Here is a 12,195-nt window from a genome sequence, read left to right as displayed (position 1 = left end):
TGCATCTTCTCCATCTGTAAAATGGGAATCATGGTTTATCCTGCAGGGTTATAGTTAGCACATAAACATAAGGTCTGAGTTAAGGACCGTGTTAGTTTCTTTCATTGTGGTTGTGCTAAATACTCTCACAAAGGCAGCTAACGGAAGAATGGGTTTATTTGACTCCGTTTCAGCTTACTGTCCATCGCAGCAGGGCTCTCAGCATTCAATAGGTTTTTTTTAGCCCCCAAATTCAAAACCTTCTATATTCCTCCCACAAAACTGTTCAAAGGCCTAAGAGCCACATAATCAGGTGTATACAGCAGCAAAAACACATCTTGATACCGATTTCTGCCTTTCTTTTTCTGATGTGATAAAATACTCAGACAGAAGCAACCTACGGGGGAATTGGTTTATTTAGCTAGCAGTTCTGGGTTACGGTTCCTTATCGTGGGGGAAATCAAGGCAGCGGGAACTTGAAACAGCTGGTCGCATTACATCCACAGTCAAGAGAAGAAAGCAATGAACGGATGAGAGCATGCTGGCACTCAGTGTACACTCCGTCTGGCATCCCCTGCTTGGAATGGCCCCACCCATAGTCAAGATCTCTCTTCTCACATCACTTAAGACAGTCCCTCACAGATAGACTCAGAGACCCAGCTCACAGGTGACTCTAGATTTGTCAAGTGACAGCCACCACAAGTCCTCCTCCAGCACACGCTGTCTTTCTTCCCAATATCACTATTTCAGTAAGCCTGGGAATTTAACCCAGGGCACTTAAGCTCCCTGGGGGACTATTTCCTCTGGGAAAATGGAGACAGTTGACAAGACTGATCCAGGCTTGGGAGGAGGGGAGGCATTTAGCGTAGTTCTTAGCTCAAAGTGGGCACCCACCAGTAGTTGACAGTCATGACAGTATGCATGGCACATCTCTTCATTCTGCAAAGCCAGGCCTCGTTTCATTCTGTTTGCTGCACGCTGCGCCCTGACGTTAAGCACCTTAAGGGGAGAACGGTTTGTTTGGCTCCAGTTCCAGGTGACAGTCCGTCATTGCAGTAAAAGTCAAGGCAGAGGACTAGAAGCAGCTAGTCACATCCACAGTCAGGAACAGAGAGGAGAATGGAGCCAAGCATGCGTGGTGGTGCTCAGCCCCTCTCCATACTTACACAGGCCAGAACCCCAAAGCAGTGTCACCCTCTGTTTCTCTTTCAGCCTGAATCTGACCGCATCAGTTAGGCAGTAAGACAGGACCCCCCCCCATGGACATGCCCACAACCAACCCGACGTAGACAGTCTCTCACTGAGACGCCTTTCCGGGTGATTTCAGACTGTGTCATGCTGGTCCACACTTTCTGAGTGACACCACAGAACATTCCACACCTGACCTCCGAGCACGTGTCACGGTAAAAAAAAAAAAAAAAAAAAAAAAAAAGTAACGCGCATAGAAAACATCCCATAAACTCGCCTTCAGGATACATGTGTGCGGTGTATACAAAACATGCATGAATTCCCTTTGTAGACCCAGAGGCCCATCCCTGAGGCGTCTCGTCGCCCCTATGCGAATAGTCCAGAATCAGATCCTTCTGCTCGAGAGCAGTGCAGATAGAGATTACTGGAAGAGCAGCACAGTTAGAGACCAAGCCACACCTGGGGCCGGCAGAGCAGCTGTGGGAGACAGCTGCTGGAAGCAGACAGAGGAGGAGCTGGAGGAGGAGCCCCGCAGCCAGAAGGCAGAGTTCAGGGGCTCCAGACAGAGGCAGGAATGTTCGGGCTCTGCCCTCTTCTCCCAGTTTCCTCTCATCTCTGCTCCGTCTTCCGAAGTGGGCGGGGCTGTGTTCAGTTATGTGCTTGCTTATGACTTCATTCATGAAGCCCTGGGTTCAATCCCCAGCACACATAAGCTGAGTTTGGTGACCACACCTATCATTCTAACACTCAGGTGATGGAGAGAGGAGAATCTGAAGTTTAGTGTCAACCTTGATTACGTGAGTTCAAGGCCAGCCTGGGCGAGAAACCCTGTCTCAAACCAAAGTAAAAATGAAGTGCAAGCCTTATGTTTTCTTTGTTCATATGGCCTTTGCATCACTGTGTATTTGGACATGAATGTATATATGTTGTGTGTCTGTACATTCCCTGCACTGGCTCCTCCGAAGTCTTGCACTTGACTCCATTCTCCCAGACTGAAGCACGGAGTGTACCGAATACACCACCACCAATTCTCTCTATCCGTGTTGGTGCCTAAAAGGCCTGGGAAGCCCGGTCTAGAGCCTGCATTTCTCAGAGCTGCTGAGAGAGCTGAGTTCCGTCTCATTGCCCCCATTATTGGTGTACTAGATATAATGAATGACCTCGACATTTCCCATTAAAAGGAGCCTTCCTGCTTCTCTGTCACCAAACATTTAGACATATGCCAAATGGCTATCTAAACAAAAACATTTGGCACAAAGTAACATCTACCTAGAATCTACCAGAATAGAATTTTGCTTATGAATTATATGTTGTTAGTTATTTGCTTATCTGTGATGACAGGTTTAAATCCCTGCTACCATAGTGTTTAAACTTTATATGAGCATAGAGAGTGGGGGGATGCATCTGTGTGTGCATCTGTGTTTATGTAGTTTGTGTATGTATATATGTAGGTGTGTACACATGTATGTGCATGTGTATGCATATGCATGTATATGTATGTGAATATGCATACATGTGTATATGTCTATATGTATGTGTATGGATGTGTATGTGTGTGAGTGTGTGTGTATATTTGTATGTATGTATATACATGTATGTATATGTGTGTGTGTTCCAGCTGTACCCATCTTCTCCCAGTTTTCTTCCCTCTTTGCTTTGCTTTCTGAAGTAGAAGCCTATAGCTCAGTCAGTCATGTGCTTGCCTAGCATTCACGAAGCATTCATACATACATGTTTGTGTATGTATATGTGTTGCGTTAATGTATATGTATGTGTGTATTTATGTATATATACATATGTATGCTTTGTGTATGCATATGGATTTGTGTTTGTGTGTATGTGTGTATTAGGAATTTTGAGAAATTATGTGTTTATGTTTGTATATGTTTCTTTATGTGTATATATATTATTATGCATATGTATTTGTATATTATGCATGTATTATGTATTTGTGTATGTATACATATCTGTGTGTCTGTGAGTATGTGTGTATATATGTGTCTGTGTGTATGTCTGTGTGTGTATGTCTGTGTGTGCGTGTGTGTGTGTGTGTGTGTGTATAGCATTTGGTAATATGAGGCATCGTTGGAACTCTCCTGGGAGTCAGTGTGCTGAGATGTGGCTGTTTTGGAGCAGAAGCCAGCACGCTGCCCGGGTTGTATAGCCCATGCATATTTTGCAACATGTCTGCTTTATTTCCCCTACTTGGATGGCTGAGTGGCATAGACTTGAAGTCTTGGATTAAAATTTCAAAACCCTGGCGAAATTGCCTCATCTTCCTCCGCAGCTGGCAGTTTCGCCTCAAGATAATGGAGAACAAAGCCATGTTTGAGGCGTCCAGATGGCGCTGATCTTGTCCCTCTGATCTGTCCTTTCTGTTTCCCCAGAACAAGAGGGGAGGGGAGGGGACACCCTCCCATAGGTGCTGACCAAAGCAGGGTCCTGACCAGATGGGCTTGAGCAGCTTTCAGGGCTCCCAGTGACAGGACAGGGCTTTTCCGTACAGAGCAGCAGCTCGGCCTTCACCCCTCGTAGACCCTGCCCCCTGATGGAGCCCCTCTCAGTGAGGACTCCTCACTCCGTGAGACCTCATCTCCACTGACGGTCACCAGCCAGTGCTTAGATCATCTCACTTTATGTGACTCTCACAAAAACCTTCCGTTTTCATAATTTTCAAATAATAATTACAATCCACATTTAGACCCAGGGTTATATATATCTCCCTGAACTCGGAGTCATAATATAATACATAAGGGATATGATTCCTAAACACTGAGGGGGGTGATGTCTTCTACACAGTGAATACTTGCTGTGTCCCCTCTGTCCTTCTGACACGGGATCTCGTTGCTGGCCTCAAACCAATGAACTCAAATGATTTTCCTGCTTCGGCTTCCCGAGTAGTTGGGACTATAGGCACCTGCCTGTGCTTCGCTCTGTCACTGTCTTTATTTATTTATTATATTTAAAAATTATGTGAACAAGTGAGTGTTTGATTCCAGGCACTTACATTGATGGCCACTGGCTTATCCAGGAGAGCTACTGGGACACCTTATGTATATTCTTAGCACTGTATTTCCTCGTTCTGCAGACTCACTAACTGCCTTACCTAACTCTCTTCATTGATCCATGAACTTATCTGATGATGTTGTCCATATGGCTGTTCCAGGAGGCTGCACATACATGAAAAGCTCTTAAGAAATCAGCTGTAGGATGGAGAACGCAGGTCTGTGTATTGACTTATTCATGCAGGTTGTTTCCTGCTTGTCACTTGTTTGGGGGCACCGCTGTTTCTTGGGTCTCTCAGCTTCAGCAGTCTCTGGATCCTCTCATCCACTCTTCCAGCACCCAGCCTACCGTCAGCACTTTCTGTGCCTGCTTCATAATCTGCCCACTGCAGCCATTGCCCCAGAGGAAGAAGACACTAGAGTGGATCTCACTGAGTCAACAAGTATTCTGCAAGCACTGGACTAGGGACACAAACAGGATAAGACAAGTCCCTGCCCTCAGGTGGCTTGTAGGCTAGAGGGCAAAAGCTCCCAACTGAGGAAGAAATAATTAGGTATCTAATTGTACCTATCTAAATAATTAGTTAGGTACAAATTGTACCAATATTTATTCACTGAAGCCAGAAACTCAGCAGACATGTAGGGTTGAGGAACTTGTGGGTCTCCAAGTGAACCCATTCAGGGGAGGTCTGAATGGAAGAACTGGAATGGGGGGCAGGGGGAGGGAGGAGTAGATGGTGAAGTAGATTCAGCTATGATGATCTAGGCACCAGATACCCAGGAAGTAGGCCAATTCCAACGATTCCATGTTGAAAGCCTGAACTTACAGCAGCTGTGGTTGGCTGCACAAGACCCGCACAAGAAGGGGCCTTTTCAACAATTCATTGTGAGTGGGGGATGGGCTTGCAAAGTCTAGCTAAGGAACTGTTAGCATTGATGACTACTGGGGGTGGGGAGGGCAGGAGTCATTTTTTTCCAGTGGTGTGGCCACTGTGAGTTGCCCATGTTCCAGTAAACAACTCATTAAACTCACTGGAGAGTTATAATAAAAATTTAAAAGCCACAGGCTAGAGGCATGGCTCAGTGGTTAAGAGCACTGGCTGCTCTTCCAGAGGTCCTGAGTTCAATTCACAGCAAGCATACGGTGGCTCACAACCATCTGTAATGAGATCTGGTCTCCCTCTTCTGGCCTGCAGGCAGACATGCTGGCAGAAACTGTATACATACTAAGTAAATAAATCTTAAAAAAGAATTAAACCCCACGAAAGTAGGAGGGCACTTACTGAGAAGAAAGGGTTCAGAGGGAGTAGAAGGGAATTAGGGAAAGCAATAGGGAGTGAATCTGAGCAAAATAAATTATATACATTATGAAGTTATCAGAGGATAAACAAAGATATTTTTTAAAGAGAGAGTAACAATATCTAACCCCCGTGTTTTTATGTTGGTGTGTATTGTGTGTGCACATGTGCATTGTGTTTCCATGGGCAACGCTTGTATTTTATGTGTGCTTTTGCATCTGCATTTCCTGTGAGCGTCGTGAACACACACAGGGCCTTTAGATGGATATAAAGCGGCAGATAACCTTGGTTGACCCTGTAAGAGGGAGCACGGTGAATGGGGGATCTCACTGAGCCCTTCCTCATTTTTTCAGTGTTAAATTATGCAGAAAGGTAGCCTATGCAAACATAAAGAAAGGGAGAGCAACCTCAGAGCCTACCTGGAGACACCGGTTAAGGAAGAAGCCATGTGCAGGAAGGAGGGTTAGTGAAAACCCTCAACCTAAGGTGCTCGGGGGTCAAATGAACTACTGAAATCAGGACTTCTGTCACCTCTCTAAAATAGACCTTGTTGTTAAGATTATGTTTGAGAAGGTGGACGTCTCAGGGGTCTCGGGGGGTGGGGGTAGCAAAGGTCAGTAGGAAGGAAAAGGCTTGGGGAGCCCTGGTATTGGGATGAGGGATTTTCTAGTTATCATTTCAACTGCAGTCAGATGTTGCAAACCCAGATCCAGCACTCTAAGGGTTTGATTCTTTTATGTATCTTACCACTTTTCTCTTAAATCTTATGACTCATGCCTATAATCCCTTGAGAGGATGAGGCAGGAGAACTGCTCTGAGTTTGAGACTAGCCTATGCTATATTGGTATGTTCCATGCCAGCCTGGGCTACAGTGTATAAGTCTCTGTCTCTTATACACACACATACACACACACATACACACACACACACACACAAGGACCACAACAAAAAACAGACATTAAAGTCTTATACACACACACACAACCACAACAAAAAACAGACATTAAAGTCTTAAAGTGGGGGGCTGGAGAGATGGCTCAGTGGTTAAGAGCACTGACTGCTCTTCCAAAGGTCCTGAGTTCAATTCCCAGCAACCACATGGTGGCTCACAACCATCTATAATGAGGTCTGGTGCCCTCTTCTGGCCTGCAGGCACACATAGGGACAGAATATTGTATACATATATATAAATAAATAAATAAATAAATAAATAAATAAATATTTGGAGCTGGAGAGATGGCTCAGAGGTTAAGAGCATTGCCTGCTCTTCCAAAGGTCCTGAATTCAACTCCCAGCAACCACATGGTGGCTCACAACCATCTGTAATGGGGTCTGGTGCCCTCTTCTGGCCTGCAGGCATACACACAGACAGAATATTGTATACATAATAAAAATAAATAAATTTTTAAAAAAAGTCTTAAAGTGGGTTTGGGGTGATGGTTCCATTGATAAAGTGCTTGCCTTGCAAACACAAGGACCTGAGTTTATCCTTAGCACCTGTACAAGGTGTGTTTGTGCGGGAAGCTGATGGTGGTGAACACTTGCAATCCCAGAGCTGGGAGGGTAAAGACAGGCAGACGGCTGAGGCTTCCTGGCCTCTCTCACGAGGCAAGGTCTAGGTTGTTGAGAGACCTTGTCTCAAAAAACAAGATGCGGGGCTGGAGAGACGGCTCAGAGGTTAAGAGCATTGCCTGCTCTACCAAAGGTCCTGAGTTCAATTCCCAGCCACCATGTGGTGGCTCACAACCATCTGTAATGGGGTCTGGTGCCCTCTTCTGGCCTGCAGGCATACACACAGACAGAATATTGTATACATAATAAATAAATGAATGAATGAATGAATGAATAAATATTTAAAACAAACAAAAAAAAAAACAACAAGATGCATGGCACCTGAGAAATGACACTGGAGGTTGTCCTCTGGCTCCCACGTGTGTGCACACGCCTGTAGGCACACACATGTGTGCACACACACACATGCACATTCACACACCCATGCGCACCTACATGCACACACTCACAAACCAAAGCGGACAAACCAAACCCAGTCCTAAACTGGAGGCGGGAGCGGGGGGGCGGGGGGGGGTCCTGTAGCTGTTTTCTGGGACAAGAAAAAAGAATGGACGTAAGAATACCAGCTTCCAGAACTGCTCTCAGCGGGAAGGAGACAGCCAACAGTCTGGACAGGTGGTGACAACCGCTGTGGAGGAGCAAGGCAGGGGGAGCTCCTGGGACCTGCCACCATGAAGACGGAGAGCGGCAAAGAGCCTGCCCAGGCCTGTGGCTGCCCCAGGCTCAGGAGCAAAGGGCACCTCAACCCCAGCGACAGATGAGCAGGGCTCAGCAACAGGATTAAAGCTGAAAGTGTTACAGTGAGAGCGACAAGCCCGTTCTTGTTATCGGCCGAGCCAGGCCTTGTCCTCATCCAGCAGACAGCACCGTCTTTATTGTTCCTGACGGGGCACAAAGGAGCACTCCAGTCGGTCTTCTTGCCTCCTGTGGATCTGGAAACAACTGGAAACAATCGCTCTATGGTTGGTTGGTTCGTTTGTTTCCTCAGCGTGGTGTTGAGGATTGGACCCAGGGCCTCACCCCTGCTAGGCAAATGTTCTACCATTGAGCTGTATCCCCCAACTCGCTCTTTCTTTTCTATTGTGAGACAAGGTTTAGTTAAGTTAAAGTCCACTAAGTTAAGTTACCCAGGCTGAGCTAGAACTCTCTCTAGCCCAGGTAGGCTTTGAACTTTAGCCTTTCTGCCTCAGCCTCCTAAGGAGCTTGCACCGCAGGCCTGCATGAGCAGACCAGCCTCTGTAGGGATCATAAGACAACACTGAAAACGTCAAACGAGAGGCAGTTACATGCTCTCATCCCCTGCTCCCGCTCTTAACATTGACACTTTGACCTTTTGAACTTAGCCACTTGCTTCTTCAACCCTAGTTTTGTATACCTTTTCTGGGGAAAAAAAAATTGCCATCCTACATTTTCTGGACTTCTGTAGACAGCACCTGTGGACCCAGTGAAGTGCAAGACCCCAGCTTTGCAGGCAGGTAGACCAAGAGTCACAGAGATGAACGCTCATGTGCAAGAGCAAGCAGTCAAGGGGACCCAGTAATGTTCTGGGATCCCACTGATGGAGGAACCCCAGAAAGTGAAAGCATTCAAAATAGGTAGGCTCATGCGCACCTGCAATCCCAGCATTTGAGAGGCAGAAGCAGGAAGATTGCTACAAGTTAAAGGTCCACTTGAGCCACACAGAGAAATGTTATCCCCCAAACACAAAGACAGGGCTGAGGACACGGCTCAGTCAGTAAACTGTTCTCTGTGAAATCGTGGGACCTGAGTTTGATACAAGGCAGTGTCCACATAAAAGTGGACAGCGGTGGCTGGCATGAGGCTGCAATCCCAGTGTGGTGGTTTGAAAGAAAATGGCCCCCAGAGGGTAGTGGCACTATTAGGAGGTGTGGCTTTGTTGGAGTGGGTGTGGTCTTGTTGGAGGAAGTGTGTCACTGTGGAGGTGGGCTTAGAAGTCTCATGTGTGATCAAGCCACACCCAGTGTCTCAGTTCACTTCCTGTTGCCTGTGAGTTAAGATACAGGACACTCAGCTACTTTTCCAGGACCTTGCCTGCCTGTGTGCCACCATGTCGCACCATGATGATAATGGACTAAGTCTCTGAAAATGTAAGCCACCCCAGTTAAATGTTTTTTTTTTTTTTTTTTTTTTTTTTTTTTTGTTTTTCAAGACAGGGTTTCTCTGTAGCTTTGGAGCCTGTCCTGGAACTAGCTCTTGTAGACCAGGCTGGTCTCGAACTCAGAGATCCGCCTGCCTCTGCCTCCCGAGTGCTGGGATTAAAGGCGTGCACCACCACCGCCCGGCCCTAAATGTTTTTCCTTTATAAGAGTTGCCATCGTTGTGGCAATAGAAACCCTAATTAAGACTCTAAGCATACCTGTAACCCCAGCTCTGGGAAGACAGACAAGAGTGGTGCTTCCTGGCCAGCCAGTCCAGCTGAATCAGCAAGCTCCAGGCCAACAAGAGACCATGCCTCAGAAATCAAGATGGAGAGCAGTTGAGGAAAATAGCTGATGTTGACTTCTGGCCTCTACATGTATATGTGTGTAAACACACACATAAAACATTTGAGTCTCTAGGTGTAGTCATGCATGCCTATAAGCCTAGCACTCAAGAGGCAGGAGAATCAAGTATTCAAAGTGGCCAACCGGGGCTATATGAGACCTTGTCTCCAAAAAGAAAAAAAAGAAAAAGAAAAGAAAGAAAAAGAAAACATTCAAGCTTCTAGGAGAAGGTGGACCTCGAAGAATAAGTTAGCTGTAAGGAATCAGGCAGGTCACAGTGCCGAAAGTGCTGGACTCTTCTACATGATGCGTCCTTGAGGGACAGTAAAGGGGCAGGTTAGCTGGATGGGAGGGCAAGAGACAGCCATCACTGGTTTCTGAATCAATGAAAATAAAGAGTAAAATTGTCCAAGATTCAGAGGAAGCCTGCACACATCTGTCAGGGCATACAATGGATTAGTGATCCCACATGATCTGCCAGGATTGGGGACACACTGCATCCATGAGAACTGTCTTTCATCATTTGCAATTGGAAATTGCAAACTATTTATTTTAGGGTTTTTTTTTTTCTGTTGTGTGTTTTTTTATTTTGTTTTAAGTCAGGTAGCCTAGGACTATGTAGCTCAGGCTGGCCTTGAACTTTCGGCATCCCTTTTTCCTCTAATTTCAGACAGCTGGGATTATAGATGTTGGCTCAAGGGCAAACTTTTTTTTTTTTTTTTTTGGTTTTTCAAGACAGGGTTTCTCTGTGGCTTTGGAGCCTGTCCTGGAACTAGCTCTTGTAGACCAGGCTGGTCTCGAACTCACAGAGATCCGCCTGCCTCTGCCTCCTGAGTGCTAGGATTAAAGGTGTGTGCCACCACCGCCCGGCAAGGGCAAACTTTTTAAGTTTAATTTATTACTTGATATTGGGTCTCACTGGGTAGACCAATCTGGCTTCAGATTCACAGAGAGCTACCTACCTGCCTCTGCCTCCCAAGTGCCCCGCTTCAGACTTTACAGAGCATGTCTCTCTTTCTTGCCTCAAGCTCAGCTCGCCTTTTCTTTTTTTTTTCTTTTTTTTTCCTGCACACCACCAGATGTCAAGGAGAGAGCTCTTGTCACTGTGAGTTTGGGTTGGGATGTCAGCCTGGGCCATCTGCCTTGTTGGAGAGTATGCATGCGGATAGGTAGAGTGAAAAGCGTGGGGGCCATGCTGGTGGTCCCTGGTCTAAGATGCAGAGGTCTCTGGAGTCAGCTGTTCCACTGCTGTGTGACTGTGGACTGTAGCCCCATGCCTGCTCCTCTGTTTCATTTGCTTGTAGAAAGGAGATTGTGAATACCGCCCTCCCTCCTTCCTGCCCTCTCTAGCTCATGATTTTCCTGAGGTTCAAATAAAATGTGGTGGGGACTGGGGAGATAGCCCGGTCTATAAAATGTTTGCTTTGCAAGCATGAGGACCTGAATTTGACCCCCAGCCCCCATGTAAAGAGCAAGGTGTGGTGGTGTATACCTATAATCTCAGCACTTAGGAGGGAAAGACAGGAGGATCCCTGGGGCTCACTGACTGGCCAACCTGGCCTAATTGATGAGCCCCACACCACTGAGAGACCATGTATCAAAAATTCAAGGTGGGTGGCACTTGAGGAATGAACTCAGTGCATGTGTGTGTGTGTACACATGTGTGTGTGTACACATGTGTGTGTGTACACATGTGTGTGTGTACACATGCATGTGTGTGTACACATGCATGTTTGTGTGTGCGTATGAAAGCTATTTTGGGGGTGAAAATTTACTAGCTATATAGTTCAAAATGAAGTCTGCTTGGGAGTGATGTAGGGGTTACTGGGAAAGTTTAGAAACCCTCCTCTTTCTTATTACTGCCTCATGCCGCATCGTGGCGTTATAAGAAGTTTAATTGTATGACATCATTTGACACTTTAACAACCTTCCCTCTGTTTGGTACTTTCCTTCACTAGATGTCCCTGAGTTCCCACCCGAAAGTTCCAGTTCATCCCGCCTGGCCTCTTCATCTGCCAGTGGGACCCTCAGATCCTGAAGCAGCAACTCAAATTCTCACGGAACACTTCCCCAGACACCCTGGGCTTCAGCCAACCCCCACAGAGGCTCCAGAGGGGAAACTGACGTAAGGATGGAAAAAGAATTTTCTAGAAAGGACAAGGTATTCTTCACAACTGAGAGTTGGAGTATAACAAGTCCCTCCATTAAACTCTTGATTTATATACCTTGTGAGTGGTCCTACGAGTTTATCTTGGAAAAAGGGAATGAACGGCAGAAATGGTAACGAGTGCAGAACCTTGGGAATTTGTCAGTAGATATGTCGGGTTTGATGAAGGGATGTCTGATGGCCTCGTTGATGATACTGGGCAAGTCGGGGTCCTAGAAGGAAGTGACACCCCCAGAACTCCTGGAGTGGTTGGTAAAGGCGATACTTAGAATGTTGGATCTGTTGCACAGTCTGAAACCTGGAAGTCTGAGATGATATGTCAGCAGGTAACGCCGAGGTCTCCTCTCTCCACTGGCCATCTTCTCCCTATCTTTATGTGAATCTCTTTTTCTAAGCTCTGGTGGACTAGGGCCTGTTCCAGTGACTCACATAACCCCACTCATCTCTGTCTCTAAATGCAGGCTCATTCTAAGATACCGGGA

General features: G+C 46.4%; 1 protein-coding gene across 1 annotated transcript in view; it reads left to right on the top strand.

The window, feature by feature from the left end:
* Nucleotides 1–12,195, top strand: part of Fbxo16 (F-box protein 16) — a 70,253-nt gene that overhangs the window by 35,234 nt on the left and 22,824 nt on the right. Inside the window, 2 exon segments of the mRNA XM_042054079.1 lie at nucleotides 11,505–11,671; nucleotides 11,862–11,961. Coding sequence (XP_041910013.1) covers nucleotides 11,505–11,671; nucleotides 11,862–11,961 — 267 coding nt within the window.

The sequence above is a fragment of the Arvicola amphibius genome, chromosome 13, assembly GCF_903992535.2.
Source record: "Arvicola amphibius chromosome 13, mArvAmp1.2, whole genome shotgun sequence".
NCBI lineage: Eukaryota > Metazoa > Chordata > Mammalia > Rodentia > Cricetidae > Arvicola > Arvicola amphibius.
This window is presented reverse-complemented; position numbering and strand designations above follow the sequence as displayed.